Raw genomic sequence first — 17,671 nt, forward strand, 5'->3', positions numbered from 1 at the left:
AAAGAGAGAGAATCTTTTTTCCTGAAACTTTCAGAATCTCTTTACACAGAGGAGACACATGTTTATGTACAAACTACATGAAAAAGTGGATTCTGCTAATAGGTGACCTTTAAACAAAGATCACAATGTTCTGAAAGCAACATTATCAGATGCTGAGAGTAGGGCTTTCTCTGAGGTGGCAGACTCTACGTCACAAAAACTTTCAAGCCATACGGCCAAAGGTAAATGAGTTTAGCCAACGGCCTAAACGTAGACTTAGTAAGTGTAAGTGGCAACAGAGCCACCTGACATGTGACAGGATTGTTATTAAACAGGATTCATCCTATTTGCAGGTCTGACACAGAAGTAGCTGCAGAGCATGAGAAGCAGATCACAGTTACCGTAGGTGCTGCACTGGCACAGATATTGCTGAAAAATTGGGAAGAGGTTGAACAAAATAAGTTGAAAGAAGACAGATGAGGAGAGGCCGCACATGGGATCCATCTGGAAGAAGCTGAGGCAGGTGACTGAGGACAAAATGTTTTTCCACCGCACTCACACCAAATGTCTGCCGAATGGAGGTGTCATCAACTTCTCTGAGGTCAGTTTATGTCTCGAGTAAATTATTCAATATCATCCCTATTTATCCCTGTTATAAATAAGATTAGGTTAATTATGGTTATTATAGATTACCAGTCAGTTTCAATTATGTAACATTTGATTTTGATTTAGAAAAAAAAGTTGGTTCATAGGAACTGAGGTGTCAAATTAAGTAATACAATAACAGCATAAAGAGAGATCAGTTTAGATAAGATAAGAAAATATAACATCATATGTGATTCTTCATAGGGGAACATAGTAATTAGATACACAGACGAAGAAGAAAATATGAGCAACAAAAAAGCATTATTACATGTAAATTGAAAGTTACAGCCTTAAGATGCAGTATAGTCTAATTGTGCCTGTTGTGTGTAAATGGCATGTATACAAACCAAATACTATCCCTATAAAAACAACACAATTTAGCATGACAAAAAATATAGAAAAATACAATACTTTTGTAAATTACAAAACATGCACAATGACTTATGCTTCCTACATCCTGATTTATGATTCAGAACATTCCTGTTGCACGGGGTGCAGGCATGTTGAACACCTGCAGGACTCAGATTTACTGCCTGGAAAGAGTTGCAGTGAACGCAGCAGGAGCTGCTCCGGGTGTCTCCTCACTCTTTGATAAAGTATATCATAACTTTGTCTGCGAGGAGCACAACATGTAACGTTTTTAACGCTAAAAGAAACGTTCAGCTGCCATCATTTCTTATTCAATTGCATGCGTTGTTTTCACTTTGCAACGAAAAGATGAGCGGCGTGACGAGGACTGAGGACAATGGAGAAGAGGACACCAAAGATAACGTGAGTGAATAATACAACTGTTTAGATAAAGAGACACATAGTAAAACACATTTAATATAACTATAACGTGAACATAGTTCTTAATAATACATTTACAGTGACTTTATCCCAGTTTTTATTTCCTGCGGTCCTACTGGACTAAAGTTAACTTTATTACGAACAGCTGTGATAGATGAGGTTAGCCCACTTTAACTGTTAAGGAGGTATTTGGACTTACCTGTTTTACTTTAAGCTCATGTTCAGTTTCTATATTAAAGTAAAAATGCTCATTTAAAAATGAAAAAGGTGCTTTCTGAGATGTTTGAAATGTGATTACATGAAAGGTAAGCAAATATGAGCTTCATATACAGTCTGTAATGCAGTGTTGGGATGTAGCCTACTGAAGGCCTATCCAAGTATAATGTTGGGGTATTTCCATTTTTCTGCTATACCTTGTATTTCCAAACCACCTCTTCTCAGAGGGAAATATTGTACATTTACTGCACTACATTTATTCGTAACTTTTTACTTGATTGACATTTTCTGTTTACTTGAAATATAATCACTACACATTTTCTCAGTCTAAAGTCAATCTAAAATGTGCCCCATATTGATGAATAACAACATTCAAATAACATACATGATTTTTTAATGATAAAAACAGAATAATATTCTAACATGTAATAATACAACACTTTTAAAAGAGCCATCCTGCACAATGAGTACTTTTACTTTTGATATTTGAGTACATTTGGCTCAATATGCTTCTGTACTTTTACTTAAGTAACATTAAGAACTCAGGACTTGTATGTTTACACTGTTGTATTTGTACTTTTAATTAAGTATGGTATCTGAGTACTTTAGTTTCCGCCATTGCTAGAATGCAGATATGATACACTCATGTGATATATGTCATGTTATTAAGCATTTACACAAATGTGTTTTGCCCATGGATTTAGCCCCAAAGGGAATTTGTCAGTTTTGTCAAACAGCCACCATCGTCTTTACTCTATTGTAAGATAGAAGCCTAGAGCCGGATGCATGTCACTCTGCTGTTATATTCTACACTGTTATTTAGTCTTATAATGACTGAATGTGACTGAATTTAAGCCTTAAGCAGGCAACAATTTAGTAGGCATATTAATTACTTTTTATATATATATATCTCATATCCACCTAAAGAGATCAAAGTAAGGTCAAATGGTTTCTGAACTCAATAGCTTTTAACTAAATGTACGAAAACAAATACCTCTTGCATTTATTTACATTTAATACAATACTCATTTATGTCAAATAGCATATGATATGGGACTGCTGATTTACACATGTTTTATTGGTTGAACTTTACTAACCATTAACCTTTCCAACTGAGTGACTGTATGAGTCATTGTGTACATGGTACTTTCTCTGGAACTGTCACATGCTTTTTGCCTTTGAACAACTAGTGTGGAGCTCTTTTTAGGCTGTTTATCTACATCGTGCTTGCACAGCATAGTCTATTGAAACTTGATCTAAGAATGAAATGATATGTCGAAACAAGTTGAGTCTCTACGCCCTACTGCTTATATGAAACAAATCAAATTTCCACAGGATTCCACTCCATGAGCTCCAAAGAACTCAAAGTGCCTAGATTGTTGGTTTGGCAGATAAATGAACATTTCTTTCATTCTTTGGTTGTCCATTTTTATTTTTTTCTGTGACCAATATTACTTCAGTTACATATCTGACTTTGACATGTGATCCATTGTGCACAAAACATACTTTTTTGTTTATTTAAAACGTGTTTTCTTTAGACCCTTGTATTGTAAGTGACATAAATGATAATCGTCAAATGAGAGGTTAAACATTATATCACCTTTTTTATCATAGTTTAAGTTGCTCATGAGCCTAAACCATTGAACAGATAAGTACTATGTCCTATCCTCACACTCTATGTGTGCCTGGATGGTGGCATGAATCAACACATCCGTTGTGTATGCAATAATCTGGCAGAAAGAGGAGAACAACTTGGTCATGCCTAGACTTATAAACAATTTTCAAATTGTTTTAGCTTTCAGCTTTGACATGCTCTAACAATGCTGAAACAAATGAAAACAATGATTAAAATGATGGCTTGACGGTTTGGAGGGGATACTCTTTCATCAGTTATTGACTGTAAGAGTGACTAAGGGCTCTGTACATATGCACTTGATCAGGTTGATACTATGAATTCACAGGTTATTTTACAAAGCATTGACACTCTCCCGGAGGTACCTTTTTTTTTTAAATGAACCTCATAATCTCACTGTAAACATAACCTTTGCATACAGTTATGCAATCCAGTTTCCACAGGGCAACGTTTATTGTCCCACACATTTGGATATATCTTGAAAATGCCATTGAAGTTAGTGTGTGTTGTGTCATGGCGTGAGAACATGCTGGGAAGAGCAAAATGTTCTAGGCAAGGTTGTTATTAAAATAGCTCAGCTGGATTGCTGTGGGCTTTCTGGTTTACTTGAAAAGCCACTCTTTTGTGTGTGATACGTACATTGTTAAATGGCATGTTTGCACTGCTCACATATCAACAAAAGTAATAACAATAAGCAACTATAAATAATGTCAAATAGCGTGATAAATCACTACGGATTATCAAAGACCCCCATCACCCCAGCCACAAACTATTCTTTCTGTTGCCGTCTGGCAGACGTTACCGCAGCATCCTGGCAAGGACAAGAAGATTCGGAGACAGTTTCTTCCCGCGGGCAGTGAGACTGTTAAACAATTGAACTGTTGAAACAACTTCAAACATTCAACTGCTACTCAGTAGTATGTATCTAATACCTAATATATATATATCATTCCAATAACTTGTATATAGACTCATACTGCACTATTCCACATCATAACTTTATTTCATTTTTATAACTATTATTATTTTTGTATTGCTCTTGCTCTTATTGTTATTATGTTATGTTATTATGTTGCATTGTTGGAGAAGCCTGTGACATAAGATTTTCAACTGCATAATTACTCTGTAGCTATGTCAGATTGACAATAAAGAACCTTGAACCCTTGAACCTTGAACCTTGAAATGACATGGTGTTTAGTACACACATGCAAGTCTGCTCTGTGTGTAAATGAACAAACAAAATTCACATTTAGGATATAATTCAACAATGAAACGTTTTGTCAACAACATTTTTTTCAGTTTAAAGTTTAAGTATTCTTTCAGTAAAATTGCCAACCATATAATAGTTCCAAACTCTTTCATGACTAATTGTAATTATGTAACAAAAATAATTGTTAATAAATGTTTGGTTTTGTTTTTGTTGCCCTGACAAAAGAAACCATTTTTAGGCACCTTATGGAGCTCTGTGAAATCGTTTTATTGTGTCAATATTTGTATCAATGACAAGTCAATGGTTTTGTCTTTAAAATATCAGAACATTTTAGAAAAAATATCCATAACTTCCACCAATTTCCTTACATGACATCTAGTTTTGTTCGATCAAGGAAAGGCAAGGCAAGGCACACTTATTTATATAGCACCTTTCAACACAAGGCACTTCAAAGTGCTTTACAAAAATGAAAGACATTAGGAAAATGGCATTTAAAAACCGTCCCAAAACTAATGGTTGCAATCCAAAAAAAAGAGATCAGTTTAAAGAAACCCTGAAGCATGTATATAAAAGTTATTTTAGTTGCAGATATGGTAATGAAAGTTGGAGATACATGGACAAAAACACAAGCGAGAACATATATGGACTGTGGCATCTGACTTCTGTTTGCACAGTTTTGTTTACACTGCACACACTCAGCATAGGTGACAGTTATATAAAGACACCTCATTAATCATTAATCTCTTATATAACTCGCACTAGGCATTCCTCAGAGTGCTGCTATCTGTCAACATGTGGCAGACACATGAAGCCTTCTTCATACCAGTTTATCCATCCATACATACTGTACCAAGTTGGTTATATATTATAAATTAGGTTACACTTAAGTAAGATTTAACCTAGTCACTAATTTACTCGGATTGATTGAAACTGTTTAATAATTGCTGGTTAAAGACCTCTAAATAGTTTTCCACATTGTCCTTTTCTTTAGCAATCCCATTCAAATGTGAAAATAACAGTTTTGTCAGATTTCCAATTATGGCTTTCAAATTGCTATTCGGTTCAGACTCCCCATCAACAAGCATAAATATACAGGATGGTTTATATGCAAACAGAGAAATGTTCCCTCCAGTTGTTTCCATTGTGTATTTGGCATTGCAGTCCTGCAGGGGAGGCTAACAACCGTCCGCCTCCTCATACTGGCACTGTTCCTCTCTGCCAGGAGAACAATCTGGAGGAAAGAAAAGGGTTGGGCAGCTGGTGGAGCCTCACCCAGCCATGTAAGGCAAGACAGCCGAGGCTTCCCACACACTTAGTCAGAAAGACACGGAGCGTCCGGATCACAGCTGCCTGAACATCAGCGGGAGAGTTCCCACAGCCTCGTCTGCCCAGGTAGATATCAGAGTATCCTGTGTGAGATAAAGTGAAGGGTTGCATTTGTGTTCGTACAGTGTGGAGTGAATAATAGGAGCTGCAGTTGTAGATTTGTCTACTTTATTCAAGTGTTTTCTTATGTTTTGGTATCTCTTCTTTGTTAACTTATCATACTTAAAATACTTTGTTACGCACAGACTAAACCAAACAAGTACAAACATTCGTACAAATATTTTATTTCAATCAAATGTTCTCTTGATTAGCATAACTCATACGACAGGCAAGGCTCCAACAACAACACTGTTAGTTTTTTTTTTGGTCAATCTGGATTTCTTTGTTGATCATCAATTACATTTTTAATTTGAAACTGACAGCATGAATGCTAAAATTGCCGTTGAGTCCGTTGAGCAACTTTTAATCTTTGTAGAGTCGCTTCCCATATGTCAGTTACTCCTCTTGGCGTGGAAAATGACTCACATACCCCACATACTGCTGGCATTAATCACAAGGGAAGAGTCCATGATTTACGGGTGACGTGTGATGGTCCTGAGCAGGGCTTGCTGATGTTAACAACGTAACATGTTGAAAGTGTTTCATGGCTTTCCTTATCCTTCATAGCGTGTGTCCTTTGGTAATAAAACTGCTTTGTTTTGACTGCACTCAGTGATGTATGAATGTCACACCATGCTGTGATCTCTGTTGGTGCTTGGAGAGGAATTTAGACACTGGTGTGCAAGAAGTGACTTTTCAACCTTTTAGGCTTGTTAGGATGATATATAGACACAGATTTATCGCTATGTCTCCAGTCCGGTGATCACTGTAGTGATATCATTTGGAAATCAGTAAATATCAGTCCTGGAGGGAGTGTGTAGCTTGATGACGGGGATTGGATGGTAATGTATTGATTGTGGGAGGTCACTGACGGTATGAAGATGCTCTTGTATTTCGGACACTGAGGTAAAACAGTGATGTCACCTCCAAATCAGTAAACATGACTCACTGTGTAACAGCTGTTTTCATATTAGCTCCATATCTAACGCAGTTTAAATGATGTGTGTAGATTTTCCCCCCTGAATACCTTAATGTCAGAGATGACAATACTTGAGTACGCTCTACTCTTTTAAAGTCTTCTCTTCTCTACTTTGAAAAGACACCATTCTTGTGTGCATGGCTTAGACACCATTACATTACATTACATGTCATTTGTTAGACGCTTTTATCCAAAGCGACTTACATACATTCAATACTGTGGACAATCCCCACAGGAGCAATTTGGGGTGAAGTGTCTTGCCCAGGGACACAACGACATGCAGTGGGACTCGAACTTGCTACCCCATGATTCGAAGTCCAGCACACTACCCACTGAGCCACAGTCGCCACAGATACCACCTTCTTTAAATTGTGCATCGAATCACCTCAGTTTTAGAGCTGAAACAGGTTGCATTCATTGATTAGTCAATAAACAGATGATAGTTGGAAACATTTATGATTAATCTCCCAAGCAAAATGGAAAACATTTCCTTATTGCCGCTCAATCGTGAGGATTTGCCTCTTGTATTTGTCTCATATAGAAGTAAACCTCACAACCTAATTTTACTTTAACAAAACGAGTTAATAGGAGTCACAAACGAGTTGAAACATGTAAAGATGTTATGGCACTTCTCTGTCCCCCTATCTCCTGTGATAAAAGCAAGACACAAGCCAGTAATCGATCTCTCACTCAGGGCTCGACGTTGCTGCTACACTAAAGTACTGAAAAGATCCAATGTCAGATTATTTACCAGAAGGTTCTTTCAACACTTCATGTTTTGTCTCTGCATTGTTTTTCTGTATAGATATACACCAGTATATAGCATATCAATTCAAATACATTTGATAGGAGGTTTGCAGTGACCTGTTAAAGGCAGAGCTGTTTGGACCACCATATTGACTGTTTTATGAAAACAATGATCATGGTGGTTGCTGGCAGTACAGAACAATAATGTTAACATACTGTCGACTCATTCAAATTGGTTCATTGTTTTGATCAAATGCAGGTTTTATTCCCAAGTAATTGATTACAGGAAGGGTATTGATTATGTGCAGTGCTAGGTGTAAACATAAAGAATGCAGTCGACCAGATTAACAGTTCTACTTTATACATTACTGAACACAAGTTCAAGAGGTTTCTTTATAGTACATGTTGCGTGGTTTCCACCAGTAGAATGTGTTCTGCACAGTGTTATGCATGACGTGGAGTATCTAATTATGTGTATCTCTTGATCTTATCAAACTCAAGAGCATACTTCAGAGAGAGAATCAATCAACTGAAATGAAACACTGAACACCTTAAATACTGGCAGTGATATCATCTCCAAAGCCATTTTCATTAGATCGATGTATGATTACATTTGTTTACGGTAAATGTTTTCATGACACTCAGAAAATGTGCCGCTTAACCCTCCTATAAAGATCATTAAAACTGAAGTAAAGCATATCCTGAGCTTTATGGACAGGTCTAGTGGAGAAGCACTCAGCAATGGAAGCAGATACAGTATTTATCGCTCCGTAAAGGCACATAGCAGATGAAAGCGCTGATCACATTATGAACAGTAATGTTTGGACGTGACTATGCAGCAAAGAGCAAGTATGTATAAGAACAAAGCGTCAGAACTTGACGTTGTATCAGTCCAACCTGTTTACTTTAGAAAACACCCTCATAATCTTCATTGACCTAACAGTTTTGTGTGTTCATTGGGCAGGCAGTGCTGCAAAAGTATGCAATGAATGTTTATTGTCAGCACCTTTTGTAAGACTTGTATCCAATCAAACTCTTTCATCCGTAACCCTACTGTTGTCATGGTGCTGTTGATTCATGATTAACAAAGCATTTTGAGGTGATATAATGCACGAGACTCCACCACAGTATGATCTAATAAGATAGTTTCCAATATTCCTTTTGTCTGTCTCAAACTCACTGTTGTTGCTCTTTTTACCCAAACAACTTTACTTGGCATAAGATTTAGCAGCTGTCATGATTAATTAGCATGATACATTTAATAAAGCATACTTTAATTGTCTTTAATTTAACAATCAGATTATTATCAGTAACCTATTCTAAGTTATGTTGAAGCTCTCTGCATGAGTGTCAGCGACATGCCTAAAATGTGAACGTGTCCACTGAGTGAGTTCAAAAGTACAGTAGAACATCCCAGGGCGTGTCTCTGTGTGAAGCCTCAGGCTGTCGCTCCCTCAGATCACAGGATGAATGTCGGCCCGTCACAGCCTCTGATGGTTTTCATACATTACAATTAAATCTGACGTTCAAACTAAACCATTTATCCTGTGTCTGACATGCAAAGCAGAGAACTTCAACACAATAACCAAATGTTCTAGCCACATGTGACTTGCTGGGTCCCCCCATTTGCTTTTTCTTAAACCGTGTGTGTCGACATGTTAATGGTAAGCATGTTCGCACACAGTCTAAAACCATAAACTATTTCCAACTGTTCACACGCAAGTTTGTTTTTGTTTCACAGGGGCACACAAAAATCCCAAAACAGTCCAAGGCCTTTTTTATTCTTTCTATTTGTGCTAACTTTTTTCACTTTGGCCAATATCATACACACAGCAAGGCTCTGTTTGAGGAGATATGATGTGTCTAGATGTACAGTATCACTAACAGACGCATAGAAGACAAACACACACACGCACACACAGTAAAACTCTATTTCAGTATATGTGTTGTTGTTGACTCGTGGTGTAAGAAAGCATTTTATGTTTAACAGAGAAGATAACAATTTTGTCATCTTTCTGCCCCTTTTTTGCCATGCTGGTACTTGGAAGCCGGATCCAATTGAATAAATCAAGTTTGTTGTCTGGTGCTAGCCCTTAGCCATCAAGTGTTCAACAAAATAAATGAGAAATGCAACCTGTATTATTCTGGTTCCGACTTCATGCTCACAGTCAGGTTCCCATGTGGTCTCATTAAATCATTGCATACCATAGTGAAGTAATTATTGCAACTCTCCCGTTTTTTTCACAACCGACTGTGGTATGCAAAGAACAAGTTAGTGTCTCTTTATCACTCCTGCACTGTAACCGCAGGTGTTATTCTCACAGGGAGATATTGAAGACGTGTCATGTTACTTTACTAAATTGATACGCTGTGTGAGCAGCCAATGTACTGCATGTCAACATGTTGATATTATAGAGCAAGGAATGTAAGTGTGTGGGGAGCATTAGCTGTATACACCTTACTGCACCACAGCTATAATCTATAGAACAAACCCTACCTCTGTCTTTTATCTCCCTGAGCATGTATTTTTATTTTGTTATCATTCTATTGTCTCAGCTCTTTAAAAGTCATCGTTGGTTGCTTGGGTGTTTCTCTGAGGTTAATGGAGGAGACTAACATTTACAAACAAATTAAGATAATTACAGTACAAAAATCGACGGGAGATTTCTTCTTTTTTTTGTTGCTTTTGGCTATTCAACACCTGGTTTTTTTTCTCTGATTGCTATTATTTACCAGTTAGCTGACGCCCAGACAACGCTTAATTGAAGCCAATTCAGTCTTTATCCCATTTTTATTTAGTATTTTCATGTACTGTAGGGGTGGAGGCACAGTGCAAGACAGATATGTTTCATATAAACATCAAAGACACATATTTATGAGCGTGTACACACAATAGAAGCTTACATAGCAACACCCAACATCACCTAGAGGCTAGGATTAAGCATAATTTAGGTTGGTGCTAAAATAACAATCCACTATGTTACATAACTTGCCTGTACCTGGACTGTTATCCTCCATCCAAGGGCTAAATGGTTTGTTCTCTTTGCACTTTCAGAGAAAAGCAACACGATGTGTGCTGAACCACACCTGCACTATGTGTTTAGTCAAAGCAAGTATTTGCATTGGGGAAAGGTTGGAGTCTGATATGTTCAACGTATCTGGTCGGAAAAAAAGCCAGTTTAGATGAAGGGAATTGAATGTGAATATTAACTTATGTTACTTGTCATCTAATGTTTTTATTTAAATATGCTACAAACTCTACATTTCTCAGCTCAAAGGCCTTTGTTAACCTTCCTATCCCATTGTTAAAAGTATTCACTATATGTTTGTATCTGAATACCTGCAATGTTTTGTCTTACAGTTAAAAATTAGTGTGTAAAAATAATAAACATTTGTTTAATCATTTGAAAAGTGATGTGCTCTGTTATTGTAGGTCATTTCTAGTAGATGATCTTACAAGCTTTAGATAGAAATATGTCTATGAAATCAATCAATATCAGTGGATTATGATGAGCTTTGAGTTAATAGTTGTGATAAACATGCACTTCCTCTGAAAGACTTCCCTCTGTTTTCAAGAAAATATAATAAATCATGAATTGAGCATTACAGGAGAAGCTGGCACCCCACCAGAAACAGCATATGATCAAATGAAATCATCAGTTTTTTCCAGAATTGTCTAGTGGTGTTGCACAAACTATTTCAAAAATACTCCGTTTTAAAGTTAAGTTGTTATGGCGACAGTGTTGTATTGAGAGTGACTCAGCAGTCACGGTGGTTTTGAGTGTTGGTATTTTTGTCTGTTACTGGAATGGTTTCATTTTCTCCCCCAAGTAGAGTGGCCTGTTTTTTCCAGACCACAAGACTGCCCCATGACACAATAGAAGAGTCTCCTTTAGGTTGGTTGCTAGGCTTTGTAGTCTAACAGTGTGGAATCTACAGGATCTTCTCTATGGGGAAGTTTTATGGCGAAAATGTTGCATTTATTTCTCAGCTCCACCCTCTTTCTCACTGGTGACTTTCATTTTGATCCCCTCTCCCTCCTCTCCATTGGTTGCTTCTCTCAGTCTCAACATCTCCATTTACTTTATCTTATGCCCTCATCTTTCATTTCAGATCCGATGCAGGAGGCTTAGACTCACTTTACAAGATCAGGATCAGTCAACCGGCAACTCGGAGCGTCACAGCAACAAGGTACAAAAACAGAGAAGAAACAGCTTTCTTTTCATTTGCTGAGTGAAAGAACCAAAAACAAAGATTGGGACAACATTTTGATTTCTCCACTGAACGTAGGAGAACGTCGTCGCAGAAGGGCCTCCACAGAAAGCAGAGGAGAAGGAAGAAACACTCATCACTCCAACAGAAGAGAAAGTTGAAGTCATTACGGTATGTGAGCTTGTTTTCAGTGTTTGTTAAATTGTGTACAAGCTAGTCCCCCTTTTCCTGCTTTTCTGAAGTATGTGTGCGCTCGCCTGTGTTATTTATCACAATCCTGTCATTTAGGTTTACCTGGAAGCCCGTCCAGAGGCAGCAGAGAGCGTCAAGATGCTGACGGACGAAGTGTCGCAGATTCAGGAGGTCAGTGAACCGAGCAACACTTCTTCTAACATGTCTAGACAATGAGTCAACGTTTAACCACTAGAAAACAACATTAGAGAGTGTGTGAGGGTTGAAGAAGGGAGGGGTTGTCATAGTTTCTGCATAAGTCACATGTGTTTGTTGTTTCTAGGTGAGGTACTGTCTGAAGACTCTGAGAGAGCAGATGGCAGCCAGACAAAACACAAACAACAACAAGGTGCACACCCCCCTGCATCCGGGATTAAGATGTTTTTCTGAATCTAGTGTTGACACAAGACAAATCCTTTTTAGTCAATGAAAAGAAAATGTATTGACAGCAAATATGATATTGGATTTATATATTGTTTACCAATAGGTGTGTATGTATGTAAAATAGGTGTACATACTGTCTTTTGTTTGTGTTTCATGTTTTGTTTTCCAAAGTAGTACTGTAAAGTTAACTCAGTTAGGCCTGCAACAAATTATCTAGAGATGATTTTCATATATATATATTAACCTATCATGTATATTATAAATTAGGTACAATTACACTGAGTCAGGGGTACCAAACAGTAGAAATATATATATACCAGATTTTTGGGTGCACTATCCCTTTACATTGAAATGCAGTGATATCTCTTGGTCCTTTACAATGTGTAAATGGTTTGGGTAAAAGGAGAAATAAAGCACTAACTCCCCCTCTTCATCTCATCTTCAGTATCCAGCCAATGGCTTCAGAGTCCATGTGCCCGGCAGCCAGCCAGCTGTCACCAATGGCAACACTGTTCTCCCTAAGTCGGAAGCTCAGGTGAGCTTATCACAATTCAGCCCTCCATAACTAATGTTTGCTGTGGCTTTTATGATCTGACTATTCATCAGTTTAATGTGAATGAACCATGAGGAATGGCCGGAAACCAATTTCAGCCGAAACTAGTTTGAATGCATTCAAATCTCTATTTAAATAACCTACTGAACATTCATATTGAAGAATGTCTGTTCCTCCAGCACACACTCACACTATCTATCACAAGAAAATAGTGCCAGACTCTGAAGTTGATTAAAAAGCTCACCACACAGCGCATTGCTCACTTACATTCTGACTAACAGCCCACACAGAAACACAATATTGTATTTCTCATGCATTATTCTAGAGTCAGCACATCTCCTGTAACACTACACCATTATCTACAAGGAAAGTAGAGCAGGGGCAGGGACCTATTGTGGCTGTACACACCCAGTGACCTGTGAGTGATGTAGGTAACCTGGGATCAATTTACACTGCCCTCCATTCTAAGTGGTATCAGATAAAACCAATCCACCTATTTAGTACAGTCCCGAGATAAGAAGTTATCTCTACACAATTGAACTTGCGTCCAGTTTCTTGTCTAAATGCGTTGTCTACCTCAGGCTCGGCCAAACAACCTGTTAAACGCGTAGAAAACTGCCTATCAGACGCCTCTCTCATCTGTTTGTTAGCTGCAGACTCGCCCTCAGGTTCAAGTAGTCCGCCACATTGAGCCTAATGGAGCGTGTCACTTTGTGTCTGCCTGCTCTCAGGTCGGGGATAATCAGGAGGAGAGTGTGCGGCTCAGGGAGGCGACCCGGCGTCTGTACTCGCAGCTGAAGGAGATGGAGAAGAGGCATCAGGAGGAGAAGGAGAGAATGCAGGTCTGTCTCACAAGATTAGTAACACGACACGATTTCCTGTCTGCAGCTATGACTCACTCCTCTGCTGCTGTCCTGTTCATTTAATCACCCTCATTATCTGCCAGTCTTATCTCTGGACTTCATCCCTCATCCCCGACCCCCCCACTGTGTGGGTCTTTGCTCTACAGCACATTCATCTGTCAGGTCGAGCAGGGACACACTGCCCACAGACTTAACATAGGCTCATCTGTCAAGGACTGTACCTGTGGTCTGCACTAATACCCTTTTAGAGTTAGTGGCACCAACAATATTGCACTGATACATCAGGCAGACAGAATCTGCATTGTACATTTGTCTTGGGTCATTTAACTCAATCAGAAAAAACGTTAAAGTTGTGATTCAGACAAAATGAAGAAATGTAGACAACCACAAAATGTTATAGTTTTTTACTTTGAATTCTTTCCTTTATGTAGGCTACGAATACCTTCTTTTCTTTTCTTTTTGCATTGTGGGAGTATATGTCAACAGCAAACTCAAAGATCAGAGCTTTTAGTATACATACAGACTGCATATACTTGAGTATACTTTATTATGTCACTTTTCCAATGTGAACACACAATAACGTATCTTCTTAATATGTTTTTCCTAATAGTTGTAAAGAATAAAAACACAAGCAGCCAGACATTTAAAAACAAACCAACTTCATCCATTACAGTTACAGATTTCCCTGATATGACTTGTATTACTGTACTTACTGTAGTGCCAATAGGGATTATGCATTTATATCCCTTTCAGGGGCACTTTTTGGTTTTCCCTCCAAATAACGTGGTTCAGATAATCTGGTTTTACTGTCAGCTAGCCCTAAACTCCTGTAATCTGATCAGTCAGAGTAATTGAAAACAGTTTGGATGTGTGGAGCCTTTGACAGAGTGTCCATTACTACTTAATCACAGGAAAGCCAAGGCTATTTCTTACTCTGTGGCTCCCCTCACAGGCAGAGGCAGAGGAGTGTGGCGTCCGTGTGGCGGAGCAGTCTGCACGTCTGCAGAAGGTGGAGGAGCAGTCGGAGGAGAGGGGTCAGCAGGTGGAGGAGCTGCAGAGGCTGCTGGGAAACATGGAGATCGAGAGCGGCGTCCTCAGAGACAAGATGGCTGCAGGGGAGGCAGAGCTGCTGCAGCTCAGAGCAGACGGGGAGGAAAGTGAGGAGAGTGAGGAGAGGTGAGAGTAGGAACAGATGAGCACAAGTACAATATGTGGGCCAGTTAGGAAGCTAATAAATAAGAAAACACAGTGTATATTACCCAATAATGTTATTTATTTCACTCTTGTATGTCCCGCAAAATATATGTGAATATCATTTAGCATGAGAGATCACAACCTTAAATATGATGTGAAATTGATTTATCTGTTAGAAATATGTTCCTAGTGTGCAAAATAAAAATCCTACAAATAACATAAATACATCAACTAGTAAAAAAACGAACAAAAGAAAAATACTATTTCAGTCATTTTCTTAATCTATGGTTTTATTGTATACTTTATGTGTACCAAATGTGACAAAGTGGTCTCATATATGTGTGTGTGTTTGCAGGTGTGAACAGCTGGAGACGGAGGTGGCCGTCCTGAAGGAGAAGATTCATCACCTTGACGACATGTTAAAGAGCCAGCAGAGGAAAGTTCGCCATATGATCGAACAGGTATTTACTAGCAGTACAAAGTGCACACACACAGACACACACGATGCAAATGAGCTCTCTGGTACACAGGAAGCCATTAACGCGGAAATTACATTTTGAGGAGGCGGACACATAAAGCGTTATTGATTTTTGCGGGAGAGAAGCAAAGAGGAAACGTGTGGTGAAACAAAACTTGCTTGTCATGAATAAGTGATGCTGCATCTGCTCTTTTGGAAAAGTGAGCTGTCTTGCTCCTGATAACTCACACTGTTTGTTTGTTTGTTTGTTTGTTTGTTTGTTTGTTTGTTTTGTCTATGGTACAGCTGCAAAACTCCCGGACGGTAATCCAAGAGAGAGATCGCTTCATCGGGGATCTGGAGGAGAAGGTGGCTTTCCTGGAAGCTGAGGTCAGGATAACTGCATCACAATCTGAATTAATCACTACTAGCTATTTAATGTTGGGAAGGTACATTTTGATTTGTAATAAGTTACAGACTACTAGTTAACCTGATAGAAATGTAAGCAGTCTTTTAACTGACTTACAGTTTGAGACTGCAATCAAGCTTATAAATCCTAAAAACATAAACAAGATTACAGTAATGTGAAAGCCCTTTTTTTCATTTCAGAAGGAACATATTATGTATTTTCCACTGAAAGGCGTTCTTGTCTGACGAATTCATGTGGTCGGCTGGTCACAAGCATGGCAGACTTAGGGCAGTGCAAATTCAAATGACAACCCATCAAAAAAGACCACTTGATATTTGAGTTTATATTGCCAAATAAATGGACAGCTCTATGTGAGGACAAGTATATGACAAATATAGATAAGACTATTCTAACTAGGACTGCATTTATTTTGCAGTTATATAGTACTGTATGTGTTTGTGGTTGACCTTTCCACCTTTTCAATCAAATTAAAGCTGAGAAATGGTCCTGCATGTAAGAAATGTATGCTGCCGCTCCTTAATTGCACCTTTTTCCCCACAATGTACTGACTGTAACCCCTTTCTGTCTGCAGAACAGACAAATGCATGACCACATGGAGTACTTCCTGGCAGGCCAGGAGCCTCTGACGCCCACTGAGAACAAACCAGAGGTTGTTTACAGGTGAGCTGCTACTTATTCTCAGTGAGATTTGGTCTTCTGAGAAGATTTAAATGTCCATGTAAACAAGCTTTTTTTATTTATTTTGTGTGCAGTAAAACACTTACACCGACGTCACCGACCAACAAGACCCTCCCGTTCATCAAAGTCATCGAGATCATGTCCTGAGTGGGGTGTCAACCAAAAGAATGATTACAGTGTAAATGTATATTTAACCACACCTTTTATGAAACAAAGATCTGGAGTCTTTCAAAAAGGCTTGCTTAACAGACCTCATGGTGACGAAGCACATTGGTCCTTTTTAGAACCTCAGTTACTTTTGAGGCTGTTCTGCGTACCTTCACTGAGTCTCTAAGTGTCAAACAGAATCTAAAGAAGGAAGGTTATGGGGAACTCAACTTAGGATCCAATGATAGGAGGGATCCTTGAAAGGAAACAAGAAAGAAGATGTGCATTGCATAGAACTTTTGTGAACTTCATACATGATACAGCACGAGTGAAGTTACGTTTATTTTCCAACTCTATTTCTCCAATGCAGATATACACTGCTTGAAAGGTCAATTCAAAAGGATGGTTTGAGATTAATATCTGTTTATATTGTACATTTATCTGTTACAAACTGATTTGGAAAACCTTATACAAATTACATTAGATTAGATTGTCAGCACTTCTTCAACCTACAGCCTGTTAGCCATGACCCTGAGCTGCAGGGTCACATTCCTCAGTGCTTTGCACCACACTGCTAATGGCAGGCAGTTAGCCATTTCAATGCTAAAGTATGATTAGTGTTTAACTTAAATGTATTCCTCTGACATAAGAGTGGGATTAATGTAAGACGAGTGATGCTATATTATATATATTATAAAGTTAACCTTTATTTTATTAATGCTGGAAAATACTTATTATACGGCTAACTTTAGAGGCTAGTTTTTATTTCTTATCTATGCTGCCAAGTGCTGCCTCAACATCCTTATTATATATCCTGCTTGTGCTAAACGTTTGCATATTTAATAACCACCTTGAACTGATAACTGACTTACATAATAATACATTGTCTGTATGCTTTT

The 17,671-nt window shown here is 38.3% G+C and overlaps 1 protein-coding gene across 1 annotated transcript; it reads left to right on the forward strand.

The window, feature by feature from the left end:
* The first annotated feature begins 472 nt into the window (after nucleotides 1-472).
* Nucleotides 473-16,960, forward strand: tuft1b (tuftelin 1b). The gene is made up of 13 exons (XM_034124510.1): nucleotides 473-580; nucleotides 5,763-5,864; nucleotides 11,737-11,814; nucleotides 11,914-12,006; nucleotides 12,124-12,198; nucleotides 12,350-12,415; nucleotides 12,896-12,985; nucleotides 13,735-13,845; nucleotides 14,819-15,042; nucleotides 15,416-15,521; nucleotides 15,824-15,907; nucleotides 16,519-16,607; nucleotides 16,700-16,960. The coding sequence occupies exons 1-13, from the start codon at nucleotides 473-475 to the stop codon at nucleotides 16,770-16,772; spliced, it is 1,299 nt and encodes a 432-aa protein (XP_033980401.1). The 3' UTR covers nucleotides 16,773-16,960.
* Nucleotides 16,961-17,671: the final 711 nt, after the last annotated feature.

Source organism: Trematomus bernacchii, unplaced genomic scaffold (assembly GCF_902827165.1).
Source record: "Trematomus bernacchii unplaced genomic scaffold, fTreBer1.1, whole genome shotgun sequence".
NCBI lineage: Eukaryota > Metazoa > Chordata > Actinopteri > Perciformes > Nototheniidae > Trematomus > Trematomus bernacchii.

Excerpts from the sequence above, each read along its gene's own strand:
- tuft1b (XM_034124510.1), top strand. The coding sequence starts at position 473 with ATGGGATCCATCTGGAAGAAGCTGAGGCAGGTGACTGAGGACAAAATG. Across the intron at positions 5,865-11,736 it reads CCACAGCCTCGTCTGCCCAG|ATCCGATGCAGGAGGCTTAG; the intron begins GTAGATATCAGA and ends CTTTCATTTCAG. Across the intron at positions 15,908-16,518 it reads TGGCTTTCCTGGAAGCTGAG|AACAGACAAATGCATGACCA; the intron begins GTCAGGATAACT and ends TTCTGTCTGCAG.